The 27,488-nt window shown below is 46.5% G+C and overlaps 1 protein-coding gene across 1 annotated transcript in view; it reads left to right on the top strand.

Moving 5' to 3' along the window:
* Positions 1 to 27,488, top strand: part of LOC309565028 (transmembrane protein 178B) — a 115,202-nt gene that overhangs the window by 62,921 nt on the left and 24,793 nt on the right. Inside the window, exon 2 of the mRNA XM_082269763.1 lies at positions 19,231 to 19,344. Coding sequence (XP_082125889.1) covers positions 19,231 to 19,344 — 114 coding nt within the window. The remainder of the gene's footprint in view (positions 1 to 19,230; positions 19,345 to 27,488) is intronic.

Genomic DNA, 27,488 nt, shown 5'->3' with positions numbered 1-27,488 from the left:
CCCGCAGTTGATCCAGAGGAAGGCGAAAAATCCCAGCAAAGCATGATCCAATTTGCTACGGCAGGGGAAAAAAAACTCCTTCCTGATCCCCAGAGAGGCAATAGCAGGCGGATGACAGGTCCGTGACATGGACAGAGCCCGCTCTTCTCTATGGGGCGATGGCCTGTCGGTTTCCATCTGGCTGTCATTTAATCCAATCCAATCCACCGGGCAGATAAGAAAGGGATCCCCCATCAGTAGCTCCTAAAAAATACTGACAGGCTGACCTGATCGGATCTCCCTTGTGAAACCAGCCTAAAGGAGTTTATACAATCAGATTGTAATGCGTGGTCAGCTATAGTATTGTATGGAAAGCAATACAAGCTCAGATGACTCAAGCTGGCCATAGATTGATGAAAATGTGTCTGGTTCGGCAGGGACAGGATGAATTTTGATCCATGTGTGGCTGTCTGTATTCGACAGAAGTTGATTGTTAGGTTGACTTCTGTCAAACACAGTGGCGGCCGGTTTATAGGGGGCACATGGGCGCCGCCCCTCCCCAATCTGTGGCAAGAAAAATAAATAAATAAATAAAAAATTACCATTTTCAGCCCACTATGGGGCCCTGGACCTACTGGTGGCTATGGGGGGGGGTGGAGTTTTGCACCCCATGTGCGCCACGCAGAGGCGCCGATTGGCGGCCTTCTGGGGGGTCATCGGGGCGCAGAGCAATGCGCCCCGACACTTCCCACTCAAGTGCTGTCCTGGCTGTGATTGGTCCAGACTCCAGCCTGGACCAATCATACAGGACATCCTGGGTGACTGACGTCGCATGGGGGCGGTGCGTGTGTCAGTCACTCACCGTCCCGGCGTCAGGTCACCTTCCCGCCCGCCGTCAGAGGGTCAGGAGCAGCGGGCCGGCGCGCGTGGTGATCGAGGAGGAAGAAGAGAAGAGGACGTCTCGTCTCCACTCTCCAGACTAGAGTCCTGACTGGCCGTCTCCCAAGTCCCGTCGCAGCGCCGCAGAGAGCAGCAGCAGTGACAGTCACTCAGGTAAGTGATAATAAATGCTGCCAGTGCCTCAGTCAGACTCAGTGCCTCTCTCTCTCCTGTCTGTGTGCGGGTCCGCGATCGGGACTGCGGACTCGTGTGTGTCCATCCGGCGGTGGGGGAACTTTTTGCAGAGTGCAGACTCAGACAGTCAGAGAGAGTCTGTCTGAGTCTGACCAGGCCAGCCCAGGACACCTCTTCCTTCGAGTCCGAGTCCTCCAAGCCAGCAGCAGCCAGCCAGTCTCTGAGTCCTGGAGATATTCATGCCAGCCAGTGCAGCCACCAGAACCATGATGTTGGGAACCATGATTTTATACCAGGCCTCTGTGTGCCATAACCATTTACTATTAATAAATATATAGTGCCAGGCCAGCAGCCTGCTTAGCAGTGAGAGTGTACACAATATAAGACGGTGCAGGCCAGGCCAATGACATTGTACATCAGGTAAAGTACTTAGCATAGCACTTTACCTGTGTACAATGTAATTGGTCTGGCCTGAACTGTCTTATATTGTGTACACTGCTAAGCAGGCTGCTTGCCTGGCACTATATATTTATTACTGAAGGCCCCTTTAACACTTGTGTGACGTCAAAGTCATGCAATTTTTTACCGCGTTTTTTGCTGCAAATTTTTCTTTTTGCGTCCCTCCAAAAATTTTGAGCACCAGCCGCCACTGGTCAAACAGGAATGTTGGAAAAAATTTTGTTGATCAGAGGCTATAGCCGCTTATCAGTGTATTCTGACAGCAGAGTCCTGCAATACAATGTCCTGTTGGGCGGATTCCTCCATCCACCATGCTTGTGTGGATGGACAAATCCACTCTTTATTATCTATTGCCAGCTTTACACTATACCCTTTCCCCATCTAAAGCCTACTGTATAGAGAGTTATAGAAAGCTAACAAAAAGAGTTGGATACTTGTTTGTTGGATTCACAGTGCTTCACTTTTCCACATTTTGTTATGTTACAGCCTTATTCCAAAATGAATTGATACATTATTTTCCTCAATTATACAAACAATATCTCATAATGACAACATGAACGAAGTTTGTTTGAAATCTTTGCAAATTTATTAAAAATAAAAAACGAAAAAAATCCCATGTACATAAGTATTCACAGCCTTTGCTCCAATACTTTGTTGAAACTCTTTGGCACCAATTACAGCCTCAAGTCTTTTTGAGCATGATGCTACAAGCTTGGCACATCTATTTTTGGGAAGTTTCTCCCATTCTTCTTTGCAGGACCTCTCAAGCTCCATCAGGTTGGATGGGGAGCGTCTGTGCACAGCCATTTTCAGATCTCTCCAGAGATGTTCAATCGGGTTCTAGTCTGGGCTCTGGCTGGGCCACTCAAGGGCATTCACAGAGTTGTCCCGTAGCCACTCCTTTGTTCTATTAGCTGTGTGCTTAGGGTTATTGTCCTGTTGGAAGATGAGCCTTCACCCCAGTCTGAGGTCCAGAGTGCTCTGGAGCAGGTTTTTATCAGGGATATCTCTGTACATTGCTGAATTCATCTTTCCCTCAATCCTGACTAGTCTCCCAATTCCTGCTGCTGAGAAACATCCCCACAGCATAATGCTGTCACCACCATGCTTCACTGTAGGGATGGTATTGGTCAGGTGATAAGCGGTGCCTGGTTACCTCCAGACATGATGCTTGCCATTCAGGCCAGAGAATTCAATCTTTGTTTCATTAGACCAGAGAATTTTGTTTCTCATGGTCTGAGAGTCCTTCAGATGCCTTTTGGCAAACTCCAGGTGGGCTGTCATGTGCCTTTTTACTGAGGGTGGCTTATGTTTGGCCACTCTACCATACAGGCCTGATTGGTGAAGTGCTGCAGAGATGGTTGTTCTTCTGGAAGGTTCTCCTCTCTCCACAGAGAAACGCTGGAGCTCTGTCAGAGTGACCATCTGGTTCTTGGTCACCTCCCTGACTAAGGCCCTTCTCCCCCGATTGCTAAGTTTGGCCAGGCGGCCCGCTCTAGGAAGAGTCCTGGTGGTTCCAAACTTCTTCCATTAACAGATGATGGAGGCCACTGTGCTTACAGAGACCTTTAATGCTGCAGAAAAATGTTGGTACCCATCCCCAGATCTGTGCCTTGATACAATCCTGTCTCGTAAGTGTACAGACAATTCCTTGGATGTCATGGCTTGGTTTGTGCTCTGACACACACTGGTAGCTGTGGGACCTCATATAGACAGGTGTGTGCCTTTCCAAATGATGTCCAATCAACTGAATTTATCACAGGTGGACTCCAATCAAGTTGTAGAAACATCTCATGGATGATCAGTGGAAACAGGATGCACCTGAGCTCAATTTTGACTGTCATGGCAAAGGATGTGAATACTTATGTACATGTGATTTTGTTTGTTTTTTATTTTTAATAAATTTGAAAAGATTTTAAACAAACTTCTTTCACGTGATCATAATGGAGTATTGTTTGTAGAATTTTGAGGAAAATATTGAATTTAATCCATTTTGGATTATAAGACTGTAACCTAACAATTAGGAAAAAGCGAAGCTCTATGAATACTTTCCAGATGCTCTTTATTAGCTTTTTTGAAGCAAATTTTTATTCTGTTGAGATTTTGCGTTCTATTGTCCCCCCTCCTTTGTGTGATTTGATATGTAATATCGTTTTTCAAATAAAACTTTTCTGTTTTCATTATATAGCTTGTATTAGACCCAGAGACATATTCACAGAGTCTTTATGCTTCTCTATGCAGTGCAGGCAAATCATGGCTGGTTGGAGGAGCCAGCAGGGTGCTGTTCACCCGGCCTCAGTCCTGCAACAAGCAGCAGGCTGGCTCTCAGGAATGGTGCAAACATCAGAATGCCTTCATGAGTTGTGTCAGTTTGTAGGAGGGAGGGTGCCTGTGGGGGTTGCAGGGCCGCTCTATCTGTGTTTATAGAGGCAGGCAGTTCAGCTATGTGCACAGGTGTGGCACGATAGCCGGGAGCACCGGCAGGGAACCCAGGAAAAGGGATAACATGTTTGTTATTTTAAAAATAATTGAGTGTACAATCACTGTAGCAGGGATTTTATCAGTATATCTCCCTGTAGCTCTGCATTAACCACTTGCCGACCGCCGCAAGTACATATACTGCGGCGGTCAGCCCCTCACAGGCAGAGTGACGTATGGGTACGTCACTAGCCTGTGAGGCTCTGGGGAGCAAGCGCGCGCCGCGCTCCCGCGTGGTCACGGACCCCCCCCCCCCCGCGCGTGTGACCGGCGGACCCGATGTCGCCGGTCACTCAGCGATCATCGGGGGAGAGGGAGAAAGGCAGGCGGCTAGTGTAAACAAGCCGCCTGTCATTCTCCCCTGTGTAGAAACAATGATCATACGGTTCTACTATGTAGGACCGTTGATCATTGTTCCTACAGCTCAAGCCACAGCCAATCACAGTTAGAATCACGCCCCTAGGGACACACACAGCCCCTCCCTCTCAAATAAAGTTAACCCCTTCACTGCCAGTGTCATTTTACAGTAACAGTGCATATGTATAGCACTGATTACTGTAGAAATGTCACTGGTAACCCCAAAAGTGTCAAAAATGTCAGTCAAGGGTCCGATCTGTCCGCCGCAATGTCGCAGTACCGCAAAAAAAATCGCAGATCGCCGCCATTACGCGTTTAAAAAAAAAACAACAAAAATGACAAAAATCTTTCCCTTTTGTTAGTAAACGCGATAACTTTTGCGCAAATCAATCAAAATACGCTTTTTACAATTTTTTTTACCAAACATATGTAGCATAAAACAAGTTGGCCGAAAATGTTAAAAAATTTTGATTTTTACATTTTTTTTGGGGGGAATTTCATATAAAAAAATTTGAAAAATATTGTTATTTTTGCAAAATTGACACTATTTTTTTGTTTATAGCGCATGATAAAAAAATCGCACAGGTGATCAAATACCACCAAAAGAAAGCTCTGTTTGTGGGAAAAAAACAACGTCAAATTCGTTTAGGTACAGCGTTGCACGACCGCGCAATTGTCCGTTAAAGTCACGCAGTGCCGAATTGCAAAATACCCCCTGGTCTTTCAGCAGCCAAATCCTCCGGGGCTTAAGTGGTTAACAAAACATCTTGCCTCCTGTGTACTGGCAGCACATGCTGGGACTTCTAGTTCCACTGTACAATCTGAATGATTGGTTCTGCGATAGAAAAAGCAAACTCTTCCCTACAGACATTAAGGGAAGTCTTTCCTAGAGAATGCATATTTATTTTTAGGAAATTCCCTTTTATAAATTGATTGATCGGATTGATGTCTCCTCTGTCACTGTCAGCTGGTGTCTTTTTAGCCTAGTGCATACTATTAGAAAAATAAATGAATGATCATTCACATTTCTCTATCGCTCATTGACAGACGTAGTCTTCTTGATTCTCAAGAGCTGGGTTATGTTGTCTCCGCAGGAGTAGGACTAGGCAGAATGACAAAACGTTCTGGCTCCACCCTAGGGGCAGTCCCTGAGGGTATATCCTCCCTCTCTCTGCTACAGGGAATCAGTTTTTTTCTGTCTAGTCAGGAGTAAGGACCTAAGTTCCTTGCTGGGATCTTTTGGTCCTGGCAAGACTTTTTTTCTTTAAGAAAAAGACATTTTTTAGGTAGTTTTCTCCAGTGTTTTTTCCTGTGAGATCTTCAAGCAAAAATGCCGGACTGGGCGACACTTGTGGTCACCCCAGCCGGCCTACGAGCGCGCGCAGACCATGGCATTGCGCTTGGTCGGCCGCGACACATTCAAGTAAGTATGCGGGGCCGGGCGACGGGCTGGATGTTGAGATCCAGTGGTCACCCCGGTTTCTGCCTAAGAGCGCGTGCAGACCAGTGCGCTGAGTCGGCCGCGACGGAGTCCCAGTAAAGGGACTGACTTTGCGAGTTAAAAGCTTGCTTGGACGCCAGGTACCAGAGAGTCGAGGCGTCCACAAACCCCCACCCCGGTGGAGAGGGTATTGTGAAGAGAGGGTGCCTGTCGGTTCGGTATGGTGAGTAAACGTTCCCTTTTTTTCCTCATTATGAGGCAGTATATATTATGGGCCCCTCCATATATGGTCAGTATATATCTGATACTTACAAGTCCCCCTTGTAATACAGCATGTGTTTGTGGGAAGTGGACTTGGTTCAAGAGCTAACACTCTACCCAGCAGACTGTAACATTACAGCAGACATAGGAGGTATAATCCTACCTTATGTGCAGTGTATCTCTGTAGATCCATATGTCACCTCTTAGCAGAGTGCAGGTGGATGTGCTGGGAAGACGATATCGGCGGTCCGCCGCCATTTTGCCGTAGACCGAATGCATGTATGTCCTCAGGTCACGCCGGCCGCCATGTTTTTGGAGTCTTATGTCTCTTCTATGGGGGCGGCCATGTTTTGTGAGCCCAGCTACCTCGTGGAGGGCTGGGAACGCCGGAAGGCGTACACAGGTGGCGGAGCCACGCCTTCTGCCCGGGAAAAAGCAAACAGCTCCTTCCAGTCTATGTAAGACAGACGCTGACTGCAGTTTGTTGGAAACTGCACTGCATCGGTTGGTGAGCCTTGGGGGTCCCTCTCTCTCTCTCTCTGGGATCGAGAAGCAGGTACTCTGAGGGGCGCTATTGCGCTAGGGGGAGACACACAAAAAAAAAAAAAAAAAAGAAAAAGTTTTTTTGTTTTTGCTGGCAAAGGTGTCCTGTATTTCATGGACCCTGCCACTCATGTATCTCCTCCAGATCCCCTCGAGGGGTCTGCGGGATCCTCCAGCACCCCATTGACAATTGAATCTTTGTCAGCTATTATGGAAACTTTTGTGTCCCGGGTGGAAGTGGCTTGTCAGGGACAGGGCGCAAGAAAGCGACCCCCGCCTAACCCCTTATTATCTGAAACTTCGGATTCAGACTCTGAGCCTATTTCTGCAGTTGCAGGTACTTCAGCTGGTATTGGTGTCTCGGGTCCTGTCTCTTCAGACAGTGAGGAGGATGTTTCGGCATCCGCCATAGCCCGAGAGGAAGCGTTGGTAAACGCACTCATTGTATCTGTTCAAGAGACTTTAAGGTTACAGGGTATTCCATCAGAAATAGCTGAAACTGAGATCCCTTTTGGGACTAAAAAGCGCATCAAAGTGGCAAAGGTTTTTCCATTGCCCAAATGTTTTGGCAATCCAATCGAAGAAGAATGGCGTCTGCCAAAACGCACTTTTAATATTTCTAAACGCATTGACAGGCGTTATCCGTTTGAGGAAACCCTTATTAAGAAATGGACAGAACCACCTGTGGTGGATTCACCTATTGCTAGATTGAATAAAGCCACGGTTATTCCTTTAGAAGACGCTCCGTCTTTTAAAGATCCAGTGGATCGCAAGATAGAAGCTATGTCTCGCACCATGTTTTCCTTGATTGGATCAGCTTTCAGACCAATAATTGCTATTGGTCTGGTTTCGCAGGCTGTAACTGAATGGACCAAGTGGTTACGCCGGGACTTAGAAGAAGTCCCTCAGGCGGTATCAGATTTGTTGGAACAAATGATACAGGGGTTACAGTTTGTATGTGATGCGGCGTTAGACGCCACTCCATTAATGGCGCGAGCATCAGTCTCAGCAGTGGTTCTCAGGCGTACACTGTGGCTAAAAGGTTGGTTAGCCGACCTAGGTTCCAAAAAAGCATTGGCTAATATCCCCTTTTCAGGAGAGCATCTATTTGGAGCCAACTTAGATGAGATCATTAAGGATCTCACCGGTGGAAAAAGCACCTTTTTACCGCAAAACTTTAAAGGTAGAGGAACTCGTCAAAGACGAGGGCCTTCTTTTTCTGCTCACAAGAGGTTTTTTCGTCCAGCGGGTGAAAAAACTAAGTCCTCCAAAGCTCCTGCAGGAGGCGTCAGGGGTCGTTGGTCGGGCAAGCAAAAGCCCGCCCCCTCCAGACCCGAAGATAAACCATCCAAAGCCTGAAGGTGCGCCCCCACCCATAACTGGGGTGGGGGGACGTCTTCGCCGGTTCCCGGATCCATGGCTTTCCAGAATCCCGGACAAATGGGTTTGCGAAGTCATAAGGTCAGGGTACAAGATCGAGTTTCGATCTCTCCCACCGGCGCGATTCTTCCCTTCCAATATCCGTCTATCCGCAGATCGTTTAGAAGATCTGCGGAGAGCAGTCACAGATTTACTACAACAAGGAGTGGTAGTCCACGTTCCTTGGACAGAACGGTTTCAAGGGTTTTATTCAAACCTGTTTACAATACCCAGGAAAGAGGGCAAAGTGCGTCCAATTCTGGACTTAAGAGCACTCAATTCTTTCGTCAACATAAGAAGATTCAGAATGGAGTCCATTCGCACGGTAGCAGCCTTCCTGCATCCAGGGGATGTCCTAGCGTCCATAGACATCAAGGACGCCTATCTTCACATTCCCATTTTCGCAGGACATCAGCGTTTTCTACGCTTTTCCGTAGAGGAGAACCACTATCAGTTTGTGGCGTTACCTTTCGGTCTCGCCACGGCTCCGCGGGTCTTCACAAAGGTGTTGGCCCCAATGTTGGCACTTCTGCGCCAAAGAGGTATATCGATTCTAGGTTACCTAGACGATCTTCTGCTTCATGCAGAGTCTCCTCAGACCTTGCTACAAAACATAGAAATTACTATGATTTCTTTACAGGAATTCGGGTGGCTGGTGAACCAGCAAAAGTCATTTCTGGTTCCCACCCAGAGGCTCGAATATCTGGGTCTAATTCTAGACACAGTCAGGACGAGAGTTTTCCTTCCGGTAGGGAAACTTCGAAAGATTCAATCAGCAGTCCAGTTGTTACTGTCCAACAGCTGGTCTTCCCTTCGGACGTGCATGAGGGTTCTGGGGTTGATGGTGGCTTCATTCGAAGCAGTCCCATTTGCCCAGTCCCATACCCGAATTCTTCAGCAAGAGATTCTTCTCAGATGGAATCGGAATCCGGAATCCCTGGACAATCAGATCCGATTGAGAAACAGACCAGAGAGTCTCTGGTTTGGTGGCTTCGGTCTCCAATGCTCAGCCAGGGAAAGTCATTTCTGCCAATATATTGGACGATAGTGACCACGGATGCCAGTCTATCCGGATGGGGAGGAATTCTTGGTCCCCGGAAGAATCCAGGTTACCGATAAATGTATTGGAACTGAGAGCGATCAGACTTTGTCTGATTCACTGGACCGAGCAGCTCCAGGGCAGCCCGGTTCGGATCCAGTCGGACAATGCCACGGCCGTGGCTTATGTCAATCATCAGGGGGGCACCAAGAGTGTCCGAGCGGCCAAAGAAGTGGCTTGCATTCTTCGCTGGGCGGAACGATTTGTTCCAGCAATCTCTGCGGTGTTCATTCCGGGGGTGGAGAATTGGCAGGCAGATTATCTCAGCCGTCAGACCCTGGATCAGGGGGAATGGTCCCTCCATCCAGACGTTTTCCACCAGTTGTGCCTACGGTGGGGCACCCCGGATGTGGATCTGTTGGCATCACGATTCAACAGGAAAGTTCAGAGATTCGTGGCTCGCTCCCGCGATCCTCTAGCAGAAACCGCAGACGCACTGATCGCCCCGTGGGGGCAATACCAGCTAATATATGCCTTCCCTCCTCTCGCGTTACTGCCAAGACTTCTTCGCAGGGTAGAGGAGGAAGGAATCCCAGTAATCCTGGTAGCTCCGGACTGGCCTCGTCGAGCTTGGTACGCCGACATGGTCAGACTGGTGGCGGACGTCCCATGGAGACTTCCTCTCAGGGAGGATCTACTGTCTCAGGGACCGATCTTCCATCCTGCTTTACGATCGCTGGCTTTAACGGCCTGGCTATTGAGACCCAGGTGCTGAAGGACAAAGGTTTGTCAGCTTCAGTTATTCCTACTCTAGTTGAAGCAAGGAAAGCGACTTCCAGAAAGATTTATCATCGCACATGGAAGTCCTACATTGCATGGTGTGAACCTTTGGGGTTCCGTCCTCGGTCTTATTCGATTAGTCGAATATTGGCTTTTCTGCAACAAGGGGTTGAGCAGAAACTGGCCTTGAGTACTATCAAGGGTCAGGTCTCAGCATTAGCCATCTTCTTTCAGAAGCCTTTGGCTACTCATTCCTTGGTGCGGAATTTCATCCAGGGGGTGCGACATCTGGCTCCGCCAGTGCACGCGCCGTTACCCCCCTGGGATCTTAATTTAGTGTTGTCGGTTCTTCAGAAACCTCCCTTTGAAGATATTAGGGAGATTCCTCTACCCACGTTGTCCCAGAAGGTGGCCTTCTTGGTGGCTATTACTTCTGCACGCAGGGTGTCAGAACTGGCCGCATTATCTTGTCGTTCACCATATCTGGTGGTTCATAGAGATAAGGTGGTTCTTCGTCCGAATCCATCCTTCCTACCAAAAGTGGTTTCAGAATTTCATCTGAATGAAGAAATTGTATTACCTTCCCTGTGTCCTAAGCCCAGTCATCCTCGGGAGTTTGCTTTACACTCCTTGGATGTGGTCCGGGCGATCAGGGTATACTTGAAAACGACAGACTCGTTTCGCAAGACGGATTCACTTTTTGTGATCCCAGATGGACCCAAAAAGGGGTTGCCTGCATCTGCCGCGACCATTTCCAGATGGATCAGACAGACGGTAGTGCAGGCTTATTCTATTAAGGGTCGGGAGCCCCCGTTCCCTGTTAAGGCGCACTCCACTCGGGCAGTTAGTGCGTCATGGGCCTTTCGCCATCAGGCGTCAGTGGTCCAGGTGTGCAAGGCGGCTACCTGGTCGTCGGTGCATACCTTCTCTAAACATTATAAAGTTGATGTAATGGCATCGTCTGATGCCTCATTTGGCCGCAAGGTTTTGCAGGCCGCAATTTGAGGAGACCAGTGGTCTACCTCGAGGGTTTTTTTCCGTTGGAAAATTTTTTCTTTAGCCTCATTCTTTGTTTATAATGAGCCTTTAAAACTTCTAGTTTGGCACCAGTTGGGCCTTCTAGATTGGATTTGATTTTGTCAATCCCACCCCTCATTTGTGGCACTGCTTCTGGATGTCCCAGCTCTTGAGAATCAAGAAGACTACGTCTGTCAATGAGCGATAGAGAAAAATGGATTTTTGTAAGAACTTACCGTAAAATCCTTTTCTCTTAAGCTCATTGACAGACGTAGTACCCGCCCCTCTATCATTGAGTTGGGTTGGGTTAAATTCTCTGTACTGCTTTAAACAGAACTGATTCCCTGTAGCAGAGAGAGGGAGGATATACCCTCAGGGACTGCCCCTAGGGTGGAGCCAGAACGTTTTGTCATTCTGCCTAGTCCTACTCCTGCGGAGACAACATAACCCAGCTCTTGAGAATCAAGAAGACTAAGTCTGTCAATGAGCTTAAGAGAAAAGGATTTTACGGTAAGTTCTTACAAAAATCCATTTTTTTCCTGTGTCCTTGTTTCATATTGAAAACGAGAATGCCTAAAATGATACAAAAATGCCTAAAATCATACAAAAATTCTCGAACAACAGAGGACAACTTCCCAAGTACGTACATTAGCTACAGTCTGTCTAGTCTATGATCGTACTTTGTTTCCAGTCGTGCACAGGTTTGTGTGTTTTATTTTTCTAGGATGAATTCTGTACTAATTAAATGAAAATCTGATGTTCTAACTAAAAAAAAAAATTACAATATGTCCCTTTGGAAACTTTTTGCCTGAACTGTCCATATTGGCTCTCAAAAAAAGAAAATTGAACGATTGTTACAAATACAGATATTTTCACCTGGTTTTCCAATAGTGTATTCTAGGCTTAAAGCGGAGCTCCAGTCGCCATAATCCGTTTTTATCTAAAAGCACCCCCATGATTGGCACTGATTGTACATTAATGTCTGGATACTGTTGCAAATGTAACTGTGTGTTTTTTTTTTTTTTTAACCTGTAAAAAAAGATCTGATCTCGGAAGCAGGCAGGGGCTATCGCAGTTCTGGGCATTTGAAGCCCGCTCGTGTTTATTTCCGGGATTAGGTGCAGCTCGCTACCCAGCATGCACCTCCCGATCTCACGCCTGCGCAGTGATGACACTGCGCTGCACAGTTTCCTGTTTGCAGGTTGCCATAGCGATGGCAGTAGAAGTTCCCGCCCCATTGTTATGGCAACCTGTCAATTAAAAGAGAATCAGGTGATTTCCTTGGACTTCTGGGATCAATGACGCTGATATCCCAGGAGTCCAAGGGAATCGCCTGATGATGACATTGCCTAGGCGGTCGGGACCGGAAGTGCCGCTGACACATTTAAAATAAAGGTATTTAGACATAATTTAAAAAAATGAGGCGTTATTGAATGACAGGATGCGTATGTTTGACAAAACATGGGACCCCTGGATAAGGTACCTGGCGAGCCCCTCATAGGGGCGGTCGGGCGCCTTGGTCGCCTTGGACGAGATGTTGGGGAAATCTCCCCCTTAGGGGGTGAGCGGGACCTGGGTGTCGACCCTCTATTTTTTCCCCCAGCCGCTGATGTTTCTTTCCTCTTTCCCATCTTCCCACTCCTGCTACCCTCCTCTGCTGTTTTCTCCTTTCCTCCCTGTCTTGCCCTTTTCCCCCTATTTCTTCTTTTCTTCCTTTTCCTCTGGTACTCTCTGACAGTGCACGGATGACAGGCTACGCCCCCCACTAGTAGAGGGCTTGGTATTGGGGTCGGGGGTTGGGGGCCGTCCTCTCCCAAGGGCGCAGTATGTTCCCGTAGGGGCGCCGGGGGGGGTCGGGCCCGGACCGCCTGCCCTTCAGTATAAAATAGAGGGGGCGCTGTCTCTATGTTTTTGCTTCATTTGCTGGATGCCCAACCTGAGCTTACAGTTCCTGTTACTGATTTATTGGTTTCTCATTTTTGCTATTGTGATTTTCTGATTGGCACCATTGTATTTCATGTATTCTGTGAAATTTAATGCCTTCAAAGACTATGGTTGAGCCATGTTGGCTCCTTGTGCACTGTTAAATCTTTTTCTTACAAAAAATCCAATAAAAACATTGAAAAATAAAAAAGCATACACTAAACAGAATGCATTGAAAAAACATTACAGTTATACAATTTATTAATTAAATTAATATCCATTTAGGGCTGCACTGCGGGTGGGCATGTGAGTAAAACCAACTTGCAAATATGGGTGGAACTCCACTTTAATGTTGCTTTCACTAGGTAGCGTCATTGTTTTTTCCTGCTTGGGATGCAGGGAAAGGGGGGGGGGGCACCTGTGATCTGGGTTCCAGTATTATCTTTGGGTCAGGTAATATACCAATCCTTGTGCAGGATCCATAGGCATGGAGGGGAGCTTGTCTGCGTGATTATACCTGCCAATGGGGTGTTTTGTGCCCAGTTTTTTTTTCTCTTTTGCTGACATTGCCAGCTGTCCTCTATACTTGCCAGAATAGACTCCAATCTAATAGAGGCAATACTGGATGACTTAATTTATATTAATAAAATGCAAGTGTCTCTGCGTCCACTTTCCCTGTGTCCGTGGGATTGCGCTACTGCACATGTGCCCCATGGACAGCCGTTGGGACGCAGAGGCTTTGCCCTGCCCTACTTCAGTCTGTTAGGGCAGGACTTTTTTTTTTTTTTTCGTGGTGTGTGAAACACACTCAAAAGACTTACACCTGGTGCATAAAAAAAGTGCACACACGCAAAACGTGAGACACACATAAAGTGCACAAGGCGTACACATAGCCCTCCTCCGAAGAGGAAGGGCCCTAACCCTGATCCCCTGGGGTGCGAGGCTCCTGACGGGGACTGAGGTACTCACTATGGCCTGCCCAGCCAAAGCCAGGCAGACCCCATTCTCCAGGGGGACTGCCGAAACAGCCCACCCCAAATACTTGGTGAGGCTCCCCCGAAGGGAGACCCCATGAGAGAGGGCGAACTAAGCCAGAAGGCCATATCCACCCCCTCCCAAGACGTTCAGGGCAGGCCCGAGGACCTACGCCGTACTAATCGTGCAAGTGACCAACCAAAAAGGGACAAACGTGACACACAACAAAGAAAAAAAAGAGTGGGGAAAGGGAAGTGGAGAAGTGCTGGGTAGTGTCAAAGTGCAAGACCTTGACAGACCCCCCGGCCAGGAATAAAAAATTCCTCTGGTGCTGGCCAAAAGGCCCGTCCCAAGAGGCAGGTGCGAAAAAAGTGTGTGTGGTGCAGTGACCAAGGTGCCAAAAAACTCAGGTGAGCTGCCCCTCACCAGTGAGAATTAAAGCACCCCTGGGCTGCCACCCCAGGGGCACGTACACCATGGGCTTTTTCGGTCTCGGCCTTGGTTAGCGATCGTACGATAATCTGTTTGTTAGTACACTGCTTTTGAGAGCCGAAAACCATTCATCTACTACTATTCGAAGGGAAAAACGCGAAAATGTATCTCGTACCATACCAGATTGTACGATTTTCATTTAATCAGTACAGTCTTCATCCGACAATACAATAAAATACATGACATCATGTCTGAATATTTATTCTTTCGTATGAGAATTTTCGTAATTTTAGTAATCTTTTCATTTTCGATATGGAGACTAGCATGCAAAAAAACAAACAGTGGTTTGTCCAATAATCTCATCGTGTGTACGAGGCTTTAGGACATTCTTCAGGAAACTGTCATAGACTGAAGACACATTACATGAGACTGATAGAGATCTCTGCTATTGTAGGCCATTTACAAATCAATGATTCCACAGTTGTGCTCCCTACAGTACCGTTTTAAATTACATGTGCCACATTTTGATAGTTCCCAGTGAAATCCATTATTAAAGATCAGAGGAAAAAGAAAAAAGAGATGGACCGCACATGACCATGTCAGATCAGACCGGTGTGAACGTTGCCTAAAGAATATACTGGGTTTCCTTTGCTGGTTTGAAAACACACCAAATCCTGGCTGTAATGGTCCCTTGGTCCACACAACAAAGGCCTCATGCACATAGGATGTTTTCTTCCCCCCCTCCTGGAAACCTTTGCTCCAGGGCAGGGATCTCCAAACTACAGCCCTCCAGCTGTTGTGGAACTACACATCCCATGAGGCATTGTAAAACTCTGACATTCACAGACATGACTAGGCATGATGGGAATTGTAGTTCCTGAACAACTGGAGGGCCATAGTTTGAAGGCCCCTGCTCCAGGGGAAGAAAACACAGCTTAACCACTTAAGCCCCGGAAGATTTTACCCCCTTCCTGACCAGGGCCTATTTTGCGATTCGGCACTGCGTGACTTTAACGGACAATTGCGCGGTCGTGCGACTCTGTACCTAAACTAATTTGACGTCCTTTTTTCCCCACAAACAGAGCTTTCTTTTGGCAGTATTTGATCACCTGTGCGATTTTTTTGATCATGCGCTATAAACAAAAAAAGAGCGTCAATTTTGCAAAAATAACAATATTTTTCAAATTTTTTTTATATGAAATTCCCCCAAAAAAATGTAAAAATCTAAATTTTTTAACATTTTCGGCCGATTTGTTTTATGCTACATATGTTTGGTAAAAAAAATCGCAAAAAGCGTATTTTGATTGGTTTGCGCAAAAGTTATCGCGTTTACTAACAAAGGGAAAGATTTTTGTCATTTTTGTTGTTTTTTTTTTTTAACGCGTAATGGCGGCGATCTGCGATTTTTTTTGCAGTACTGCGACATTGCAGCGGACAGATCGGACCCTTGACTGACATATTTGGGGTTACCAGTGACATTTCTACAGTAATCAGTGCTATACAATACATATGCACTGTTACTGTAAAATTACACTGGCAGTGAAGGGGTTAACTTTTTTTTGAGAGGGAGGGGTTATGTGTGTCCCTAGGGGCGTGATTCTAACTGTGATTGGCTGTGGCTTGAAGTGTAGGAACAGTGGTCAACGGTCCTACATAGTAGAACCGTATGATCACTGTTTCTACACAGGGGAGAATGACAGGCGGCTTGTTTACATTAGCCGCCTGCCTTTCTCCCTCTGCACCGGCGATCGCCGAGTGACCAGTGGACCCGATCGGGTCCGCCGGTCACACGCGCGGGGGGGGGTGTCCGTGACCACGGGGCGCACGCTCGCTCTCTAGACCCTCACAGGCTAGCGACGTAGTACTACGTCACTCTGCCTGTGAGGGGCTGACTGCCGACGTAAATAGTCGTGCGGCAGTCAGCAAGTGGTTAAAGGGGTCGTAAAGTCCAAAGTTTTTTTTATCCTAATGCATTTTTGCATTAAAGTAGAAGCCCACCCTAAAACTAAAATCCCTGCATCTATAGACCTCCACGATCTAACAATAACCAATCTAGCCCTGTAAAGAAGAAATCAGTATACTGTACTTACCTTTTTTAAAGCCGACCTGACCCGATCTCCAGTGACGGAGGCTCTGCAGAGGACACGGCCGACAACGGCTGTGAAATAAATGGGAAGTGACGTCACCCAAAAAGTTACTATGGAGCTTCCATTGTCGGCTCTGTGCTCTGCACCCGCCTACACAGGGAAGCCGTGGCTGACAGCTCAGTGTGGGATTGTGTCGGATCGGCTTCAAAAAAGGTATGTATACTGATTTCCCTTTACAGGGCTAGATAGGTTAGTGTTAGATCGTAGCTGTCTCTAGATGCAGGGATTATAGTGTTAGGGTGGACTAATCCTTTAAAATAAAAAGCCTCCTGTGTGTAGCAACCCCCCTCAGCCCCCTAATACTTACCTGAGCCCCCTCTCTATCCAGCGATGTCCACGAGTGCCTCAGCCATCCGGGACTCTTTCTCCTGATTGGCTGAGACACAGCAGCAGCGTCATAGGCTCCCACTGCTGTCAATCAAACTCAGCCAATCAAGAGAGAAAGGGGGCAGGGCAGACCAGAAGCTCTGTGTCTGAATTGATACACGGAGTTGCAGCTCGGCTCAGGTGCCCCAAAGAAAGCTGCTTGCTGTGGGGACACTCAACAGGAGGGAGGGGCCAGGAGCTCCAGCCAGGGACCCAAGAAGAGGAGGATGTAAGTTGCTCTGTGCAAAACCATTACACAGAGCAGGTAAGTATAATAGGTTTGTTATTTTTAATAGAAAAAAAGAGACTTTAAAATCACTTTAGGAAATGCACCTTAAGCCATGTTTTGCATGCACATTTATGCGCGTTTGATGTCAATGCATTCTGTTGGCTAGAATATTCATTTATTCTGGCCATTAGAATACATTAATGCGGAAACGCACCTAGCAATCCACGTTAATGCACATTTGCCATTTTTTTTTCACCCAAAGGCTCCTCTTCTGAATATGCGAGTGAGTTTTCTTTTTTTTGTTTCTGCCTCTACACGCCTGTAAACACATGTGTGTGCATGGACACACAGGCTAACATAGAGGGGCGTTTAAAGGCAAAAAAACCCCCTCAAATGCCAGTAAAATTGCCATTTTTGATCTCCTGCATGAATGCGTGGCATGCAGCTCTTAGGCAGCATGTTGGGCACCAGGGGGTTTACGGCTTCATCAACCAATCAAGTCTCCTCTAAAGCCAAAACGTTTTTTATAGTGGATAGAGTGGGGAAGAGTTAGACCCTATCAGATTTTGAACCAGGGTGGTGCCGTGGACATAACCTGTCCTAATTTCAGCAAAGCATTTGATACAGTTTCACACAATCTAATAAAAAATGTTGTACATGCTAGGACTTAAAGTGGTTGTAAAGGCAGAAGGTTTTCTATCTTAATGCATTCTATGCATTAGAATAAAAGGTATTCTGTGAGCAGCAGCTCCGCTAATACTTACCTGAGGCCCATCTAGATCTAGCGATGTTGCATGAGAAACTCGGCTTTCCGGGACTCCCCTCCTCAATGGCTAAGACAGTAACGAAGCGCCATTGGCTTCCACTGCTGTCCATCAAAGTCAGTGAGCCAATGAGGAGTGAGAGGAGGCAGCGCAGGCCACGGCTCCGTGTCTGAATGGACACAAGGAGCTGAGGCTCGGTTTGGGTGTCCCCATAGCAAGCTGCTTGCCGTGGGGGCACACAACAGGAGGGAGGGGCCAGGAGCGCCACAGAGGGACCCAAGAAGAGGAGGATCGGGGCTGCTCTGTGCAAAACAAACCGCACAGAGCAGGTAAGTATTACATGTTTGTTATTTTTAACAAAAAAAAATGAGACTCTAGTATTACTATAACCTTGGATGGTTGTGGATATGCAGTTGACCAAGGATAGAGACCAGAGTGTGATTGTAAATTAGGTTTATTTGGAACAGAGACCAGTCACTAGTGGTGTACCACAAGGCTCTGTACTGAGTCCTGTTCTATTTATTCTGTTTTTAGGTTGGTGGTGATAGAGGAATGTCTTTTTTTGCTGATGACACAAAGGTGTGTAATAGGGTTAATATCCCTGGATGGCTGTGTGTTGAGTTGTTTTGAGGGGACAGCAAATTTACACTGTTATACAAGCTGTACACTCACCCCAAACGCTGTGCGATGTTGGCGTGATTTCTGCCTGCCGAAACGCGTTAACATCGCGAAAACAGAACCGCGGGACGCATGACGCCCAAAAAAGGTACAAGAACTTCGGCAGGCGGAAATCGCGGCAACATCGCACAGCGTTTTGGGCGCCATTGCAAATCACGGGCATCGCACAGGCGTCCCACGATTTGCAATGATTTCTGGATCGCGGGCAGAATCGCAGTGATTCTGCCCGCGATCCGCTACGCCCACATGTGAACGTAGCCTGACCTAGACTTCCAGCAGAGGTAGTGTGTCAGAAACGAACAAACATAGATCTATATTACAAAAAAAGTTAATACAAAAACAAACATGCTGTATATAAATACAAAAAACAAATGGGGCAGGCTCCATGAACCAATTGGTCTTTATTCTTCTATGTTTCTATTATTCTGTGTCCCCACTAAAGAGATCTACTCCTCCTCATGTCCTGGAGATGACAGAAAGTGAGGGGAAATCCAACATTTTTTAAAGTTGTCACCAAATCAAAAAGTGCGGAAATCTCCCAATCGCCAATATTGTTTCTGTGACTGTTTGAGGATAACAATTCCCCTTACTTTGTGGACACTTCCTCTCATTTCCTGTTGTGTCTCCAGGACAGGAAGTGAAGGGAAAGCTTTCAGTGGGACAAGACAGCAAAATATAACCACACGAGGATGTTTAACCCTTCCCTACTCTATCCAAAACTAGAAGAAAAACATGGTTTTGCATACACTTTCCAATCATCATTGGATCTCACTGTTGGTTTTAGCCAAGAGCAGCTTGCTTTGTTCTAGTGTTTTTTCCATTTTTGTAAATAGATTTTTTTTTTATAGTTTATTTTCCTTCTTTTTCAGGACTTGTTAAACGATGTACTCCAGTCCGATATCACTACACATCATCTTCACTGCCAACAAACCTTCCACTCAATGTCACCAAGACCATCCGTCAGGATGAATGGCACGCACTCCGTAAGTATCCCCTTACCCCGCTTCATGAACTGGATGGTTTATGGTCTTTTTGCTGTCCAGATTTAAGGTGTAAGGCTTTGTTTAAAAAATAGGTCTAGTATATATAGCCTAAGGTTTTGCCAAACTTTATTTCAGATCCCTGCCTATTTCTTTTTGAAAGATATTATCTATGCGTTAGCAACATCTATCACAATGGCAGATAAGCAGAAAGAAATCTGAGGGCTTGTAAACCAGCATAGCAAACTAATCACATGTCTGTTTCCATCAGTGATAACTCTTGACTGGCACAAATAGGAGGAGGCAAAGTCTATTGTCCAACAGAGGCACAAAATGCAATAAAGAACCAACAGAGGCTCTAGCCACACTGTAGCCCACAAGCCAAATGCGGCTCTTAATCCGGTCCTTGTGGCACAGTTCCTACTACTTATGCAGTAAGAAACTATTCCTTCTACTGACACCATCGTAATCCCTCTCACTGATTCCCCCCCCTTGACACAACTGATGGGGCACTAATCCTCCTATTAATGCCATTGATGGGGTACAATTTCTCCCATTGACATCACTGATGAAAGATAATACCCCCCCCCCCCACTGACTCCATCGATGGAGCGCAATTCCTCCCACTGACACATTTAATGAGGCACTAATCTTCCCACTAAACCCCATTGTTGGGGCACAATTTCTTCCACTAATGCCATTGATGGGGCACAATTCCTCCTACTGACACCAATGATGGGGCACAACTTCTCCAACTGCTTTTTTTTTTTTTTTTAATCTGTGGTGGTGCTGAAAACGAAAAACAAAAACTGTTAAGTGTACAAAAAATGTGCACTTTTTCACACACTAAGAATGTGCATCTAGAGCAGTCAACCCCCCCCCCCCCCCCGAGAGGGTAGGGCTCAAAGCTCCTTACATGGACATAGGGTACGACTTGGTTCACCTAGCCCAGGGTGTCCAAACTATGGCCCTCCAGCTGTTCAGGAACTACAACTTTTGGACATAGTTTGGACATAGTTGACCTAGCCAAAAGGCCTGGCAGACCCCTCTCCTCGTGGCAGGCTGAAGTGAACCCCTGAGTACTAAGTCCAGGGGTACTCCCAAAAAAAACCCTCTTAGGTTTGAATGAGCAAGGAGCCTAGGGGCCACACATCCTCCCCCCAGACATCAGGGCAAGTCCATGAGCTCACACCCTCCACCCAGTGAGAAAAAAAAAAACACACAAAAGTGAGAAACTTGGAAAAAATAAATAAGTGCAATGTGCACTGGCTAGGCCCTGAGACCTGGTACCAACGCCCTAGCCCAAAAAGGCACAATGCAGAAAAAAATTTTTGGTGTGGTGACCATGTACCTGTTCACACCATGTGGTCCCACGCCCAAGTGTTACTAAGAGCATCCCTAGGGGTGACCACAGGGGGTACAGACACTGCAACCTCTCTGCCTAACCAGCCCATGGCTAGACAAACTGGCACTATCTTTTGAAAAAAGCATTTATGCTGAAACGCGTCAAGGCCACGCTGCTGACAGCCTACCTTTGCATCTGTATACGCTCTTTACCACGAGATGTTTGTAAGTGCAATTTGGTGTATTTTTATTTAATTAAAATTTTAGCAGTGTTACACTATTTTGTGCTCCCTTGTTTTTTGGTTCCTTTCTGGCCATCTGATGGAGTGAGAGCCTCTCTGGTGTGACGGTTCATATCTGCTATTACCTCTTCACCTCAACATCAGTGACCTCAGTCATCCCTTTCTGATTATCCATCCATTGTACAACAAGCTGATTTGACTCATATGCTATATGGCATTTTGAGTCCTATCGTTCTGGTGAGCACAATATATCTCTATATCTTGTTGGTGTTGGGATCCAGTGAGCACTTCAATTATCACCGTTGTGGACTGTTTTTTTCACTTCACATATGGGACTGTTGATTTGATGTTCACTTTTATTCATTTTGCTATTTATTTGTATTTACCTTTCTTGGTTTATATATATACACGTTTATATTGCTAGTATTTATTAGCGCTGCACTTTTTTCCACACATGGCTAGACAAGTTTGATCCATTCAAACCAGGAGGAACTGGGCCTATCCAGTTTTCCCGGTGGATTTAATCCCATGCCTCAACTGGCTGTGGGTGTTCTGGTTTCTGTTCCAGCTGATACTAGCCTTCAGAGCCCCCATCATACTAGCAGAGATACTATACAACCAGCCATTGCAGCTCCCAGTAGGCCAGAATGACGGTGAAGCACCCCTACTTCCCCCTGATGCCAATGATGGGACATTGTTCCTCCTCCCACTGACCGCAAGCACTCTAACGCTTCTCTGCTCACAGGAGGCACGTGGAGATGTCGAAAAACATTTTTAATCTAAACTAATTTCTATTTCAGTGTAGGTATAATAAATATTATTAGCATATTTTTAACTCCAAGGCCCCTTTCACAGATCAGACCTGCCTGTTCGTTTTTTCAGACAGATTCGATCGGACCCTCCATTCTCCTTTATGGCAGGGGCAATGGCTGGTGTTGGCGCTTTAATCATCATGGCACCAGGATGACTGAAGCACATTAATTCCTATTATTACATTGTAATGTAAAATGAAATAGTTCAACTCACCATAATGCAGAATCAGTAAGAGCCCTGAGCATGTCACATGCCATTGTCACCTGCCACCAGATGCAGCTTGTCACTTGCCATGTCACCTGCCTTCAGATGCATATTGTCACTTCCTATGTTACTTGCCACCAGATGTGGACTGTCACTTGCCATGTCACCTGCCTTCAGATGCAGATTGTCACTTCCCACGTTACTTGCCACCAGACGCGGATTGTCAATTTCCATGTCGTCTGCCACCAGATGCAGATTGTCACTTGCCATGTCATCTGCCACCAGATGCAGATTGTCACTTGCCATGTCATCTGCCACCAGATGCAGATTATCACTTGCCACATCGCCTGCCACCAGATGCAGCTTGTCACTTGCCATGTCACCTGCCTTCAGATGCAGCTTGTCACCTGCCACTAGATGCAGCTGGTTACTTGCCATGTCACTTGCCACCTAGAGCGAATTGTCACTTGCCACCAGATGCAGCTTGTCACTTGCCACGTCACCTGCCACCAGATGTGGATTGTCACTTGCTGTGTCACTTGCCTTCAGATGCAGATTGTCACTTACCACATTACTTGCCACGAGATGCGGATTGTCACTTGCCACGTTGCCTGCCACCAGATGCAACTTGTCACTTGCCACATCGCCTGCCACCAGATGCAGCTTTTCACTTGCCACATCACCTGCCTTCGGATGCGGCTTGTCACCTGCTACTAGATGCAGCTGGTTACTTGCCACGTCACTTGCCACCTAAAGCGTATTGTAACTTGCCAAGTCGCCTGCCACCAGATGCAGCTTGTCACTTACCACGTCACTTGCCACCTAGAGCGGATTATCGCTTGCCACAAGATGCAGATTGTCACGTGCCACAAGATGCGGATTGTCGCTTGCCAGTGGCTATGTCCCAGAGTGAGGGTGGGCCGTGAGAGATAATGTAGTCTCTCTGCTGCCCACAGCTGCACAGTGAGAGCGGTGTTCTGCGGTGATTGGCCTGCAGCCCACTCCCTCACCCGCCGGCCCGTTGAGCGGCTTGCTCACCCACTGGCTGGCTCACTATTTTCTCGGGGGGGCGCCTCAATTGCCACTTTGCCCCCACCCCCCTGGATCTGCCCCTGCTGTATGGAGCTGTGGGTGTAAACAGACACATGTCTGTTTACACCCGCCAACATCCAATTCATTCCAATCTGCTAAAAACAGATAGATGGGGATCTTTTCCCCATTTGCGTAGCAGATCGGATCAGATGGCAGTCAGGTGTAAACAGAAAAGCGGTCCGTTAACATCCAACCAGGGGAAAGTGGGCTGTGTCCGTGTCTGCTCTGCATAGTTGAAGCGGACATGGACCAGCCATCTGCTTGCTCAGCAGGGATCGGCAAACAGATTCCCTGCTGAGCAGGCGAACGCCCCACGAAGAAGGGGCCTTACTAGTTCCTCAATTATATAAAAAGGTTTTTTAGGTTATTAGTTTCCCAGTGCTTTAAAAGCATTGCCTACTTTTGTAAAAAGAAATTATAAACATGACCACTTTAATAAAATAAAAAATGTGCATTCAATGAATGTTTGCTTTCAAGCCTACAGGGCATCGCAATCCTGCATTGCTTATATCCCAGCCCTGGGTCATGGACTACAAGTGGAATGATGTCACTGCTCTTGTGCTGGCTTCATCTGAAAGTCCCTGTGCCATGGTGGCAGATGGGGATTGTAGTCTTCCTGTTCACAGATGGTTGATGAGGCTGTGTTATTCAGGGCCACACACAGTGGAGCTAAATTCAAAATAAAACAGGGAAAAGCGCCCTGCACTAGTTAGGTCCATACAGTATATATTTAGACACAGGAACAATTCTTTTGGTTCTGTATGCCACCAGAATAAAAATAAAATGAAACAATCCAAATTAATTTGAAGTGCAGACTTTAAGCTTTAATTCAAGGGGTTAAACATGAATATCAAGTACAAATTTTAGGAACTGCAACCATTTTAATACACAGTCCCCCCATTTCAGGGGCCCAAATGTAATTGGATAAATGAATATAATAATAAATAAAATATTCATTTTTAATATTTTGTTGAGAATCCTTTACTGGCAATGACTGCCTGAAAGTCTGGAACCCATGGACATTACCAAAGACTGGGTTTCCTCCTTTCTGAAGCTTTGCCAGGCTCTAACTGCAGCTGTCTTCAGTTGTTCTTTGTTTGCGGGTCTTTCTGCCTTTAGTTTTGCCTTCAGCATGTGAAATTCATGCTCAATTGGGTTGGGATCAGGTGATGGACTTGGCCATTGCAGAATATTCCACTTCTTTTCCTTCAAAAGCTCCTGGATTGCTTTTGCAGTGTGTTTTGGATCATTGTCCATCTGTACTGTGAAGCATTGTCCAATCAACTTTGCTGCATTTGGCTGAATCTGGGCTGACAGTATATCTCTAAACACTGCAGAATTCATCCGGCTGCTTCTGTCTTCTGTCACATCATCAATAAACACCAATGACCCAGTAACAATGGAAGCCATGCATGCCCATGCCATCACACTGCCTCCACCATGTTTACAGATGACATTGTGTGCTTTGGATCATGAGCTGTTCCAAGCCTTCTCCAAACTTTTTTCTTCCCATTCCCATCATTCTGGTACAGAATAATTTGTTTCATTCGTCCAAAGAATGCTTTTCCAGAACTGGTCTGCCTTATTTAGATGTTTTTTGGCAAAGTCTAATATGGCTTTTCTATTTATTCAGGCGTATGAATGGTTTGCACCTTGTGGTTAATCTTCTGTATTTACTCTCATGAAGTCTTCTCTTGATTGTAGACTTTGACAATCATTCGCCCACCTCCTGGAGAGTGTCCTTTATTTGTCTGGATGTTGTGAATGGGTTTTTCTTTTCCATAGAGAGAATCCTGCAATCATCCACCTCTGTTGTTGTTCATGGATCTCCAGGCCTTTTATGTTGCTGAGCTCACCATGGCGTTGTTCTTTCCTCAGAATGTACCAAACTGTTGATTTGGCGACTCCTAATGTTGCTGCTCTCTCTGATGGATTTGTTTAGTTTTTGAAGCCTTACAATGGCCTGTTTCACTTGCATGGACAGCTCCTTTGAACGCATGATGGAGGTTCACAGCAATAGATTCCAAATGCAAATACCACACTAAGGCCTCTTTCACACAGGCTTTCCACCCGGCGGTCTCTGCTTTGCTCAGCAGGGAAGAGATCCGCTGATCCCCGCTGAGCAGGGTGGATGACAGGTCTGTCTCTGCTCACTTTGCTGAGATGGACCTGTCAGAGCCTCGCCCTCCTGTATGGGAGATCGACTCAAACTGGACCGCCTCTACATTTTCAACTGTTTTTATCTGATCCCGATCCTCCAGATGGATGGAAAATAGGGTTACCATCTGTCTGGATTTCAGAGACAGGATCAGATCGTATAGCAGGGACATGTCACCGCTGACATCCGCTGCTCCATAGGGGTGAATGGAGCGTCCAATCGGGTCCGCCTGAAAAACTGACAGTCGGACCTGATCGGAAAGCCCGTGTGAAAGGGGTCTTAAAATCAACTCCAGACCTTTTACCTGCTTAATTGATGAAGAAATAACGAAGGAGTAGCCCACACCTGGCTATGAAACCGCATTTGATTCAATTGTCCAATTACTTTTGGTCCCTTGAAAAAGGGGGAGTGGCTATTCTTAAGCCCTTAAACCCTTCCCCTTTGGGATTTGTATGTACATACCCTCAAATTAAACCTGAGAGTGTGCACTTTCAGCCCATATCCATTATATAACTATAGCTTGAATATGTTTTGGTAAATACATGAAAAAACTAAAATTGTGCCTATGTCCAAATGTATATGGACCTAACTGTGAATAAGTAAGGGGGGCGGTTTGAGGGTATATAACCGTGTTTCATGTTGCATCTTAAATATAGATGTATAGTGAAACATGGTATGAAAGGTGGAATATGCCTTTAAAGGAGAAGTCCACCCAAAACTGATAATTAGGTTGCTGGTAGATGCTGGAGAGGTTAACCATTTGTCAGTTTCCTATATCTCTTTGGAACTGTGTTGAGATCTCTGCTCTGAGTTCCCAGGCCTGCACACCCACCTGCTGAATTATTCATTATATGTTGACGCATGAACCAGGAGCAGGGACACAAAGGTGTTCCAGAAACAGAGTCTAATTTTGTCCGGGAGACCTCATCTCTGAACTATCAGCATACCTCCCGACTTTTTGAGATGGGAACGAGGGACACCTATTAGCAAAACTATTGCCTCGTTTCCACTGAGTGGTACGGTACGGTTCGGTACACATTGCGTTTCCACTGCCAATAGTACCCTTTCATGATAGGCGTGGTGTAGCAGGAAAGCTGTGATAGAGAATTCTCTGTCAACCAATCAAAGTTCTGCAGAGTGTAGCTCCACCCAGTTGGTACGGTACTAATGTGCTTGGTACCCCAACGAAAGGGTACAAAAAAAGTGGTACGGTTCGGAATTCGGGTACCATTCATAATGGAAACGGCATAAATAGCGTACCGTACCGAACCGTACCGTACCAGAAAGCTCAGTGGAAACGAGCCATAAGTATGCATAGGACACACCCCCTACCACGCCCCCTTAAAGGAGAATTCTACAAAACAAATGATTAGTTAAACCCACAGGTGCTTTTTTTTTTTTTTAGTACCACTACTATTCCTTTATATTGGATTTTGAAATGTACAAATTCAGCAATTTAGAAATTGGATGGAAGGTTTAGCACTGGGAAACACTTTTTGAAAGATAAATAGTGCATTTTATATATGACCATATAGATCAGACCAAAAGGAGGGACAAATGAGGAGCAAAGAGGGACAGAGGGACTTTGTTCCAAGTCGAGGACAGTCCCTCGAAATCAGGGACAGTTGGGATCTATGCTATCAGTGATGCCAAGGACTGATTGAGCCTACTACCCCATCTGTAACTAAACTGTCATTTGTGTGTGGACTGACCCTTAAGGGCTCTTTCACACTATCTGTCCGTCAGACGGACTCCGTTTATCTCAGCGGGGGATTGATCCGCCGATCCCCCGCTGAGCAGGAGGATGACAGCTGTTCTCCGTGCTGTGTGTGGAGACAAAGCTGTCAGTTTCCCATACAGCTCTATGGGGGAATCGGATGGGAATGGACCGTCGGTCCGTTCTCATCCGATCCGATCCGCTGGACGGATGGAAAATAGGGTTTCCATCCGTCCAGATTTGACGGATCGGATGTCAGCGGACATGTCTCCGCTGACATCCGATGCCCCATAGGGATGCATGGGGGGACCGTTCAGATCCGCCAAAAAAACGGACAGGCGGATCTGAACGGTCCGCCTGTGTGAAAGGGGCCTTATAAATGCCCCCAGGTTCTGTATTTACATGTGAACACAATCACCTTGGTATACAAATCTGATCAGTGTGTTGATGTTTTTAAAAATGTAAACCTAGTTGTAATTTGCAGGCTGTTTCATATGCAGATTATGCTCCTGTTTAGTAGCAGAGCACAGGGATTGTGTTGTACTGTTCCTCTTTCTCTGCCAGCCTATCGGTCTGA

The sequence above is a fragment of the Pelophylax lessonae genome (assembly GCF_965119305.1).
Source record: "Pelophylax lessonae genome assembly, chromosome: 10".
In the NCBI taxonomy this organism is placed as follows: domain Eukaryota; kingdom Metazoa; phylum Chordata; class Amphibia; order Anura; family Ranidae; genus Pelophylax; species Pelophylax lessonae.
The sequence above is the reverse complement of the archived record's forward strand: the minus strand, read 5'-3'. Positions and strand labels throughout refer to the sequence as shown.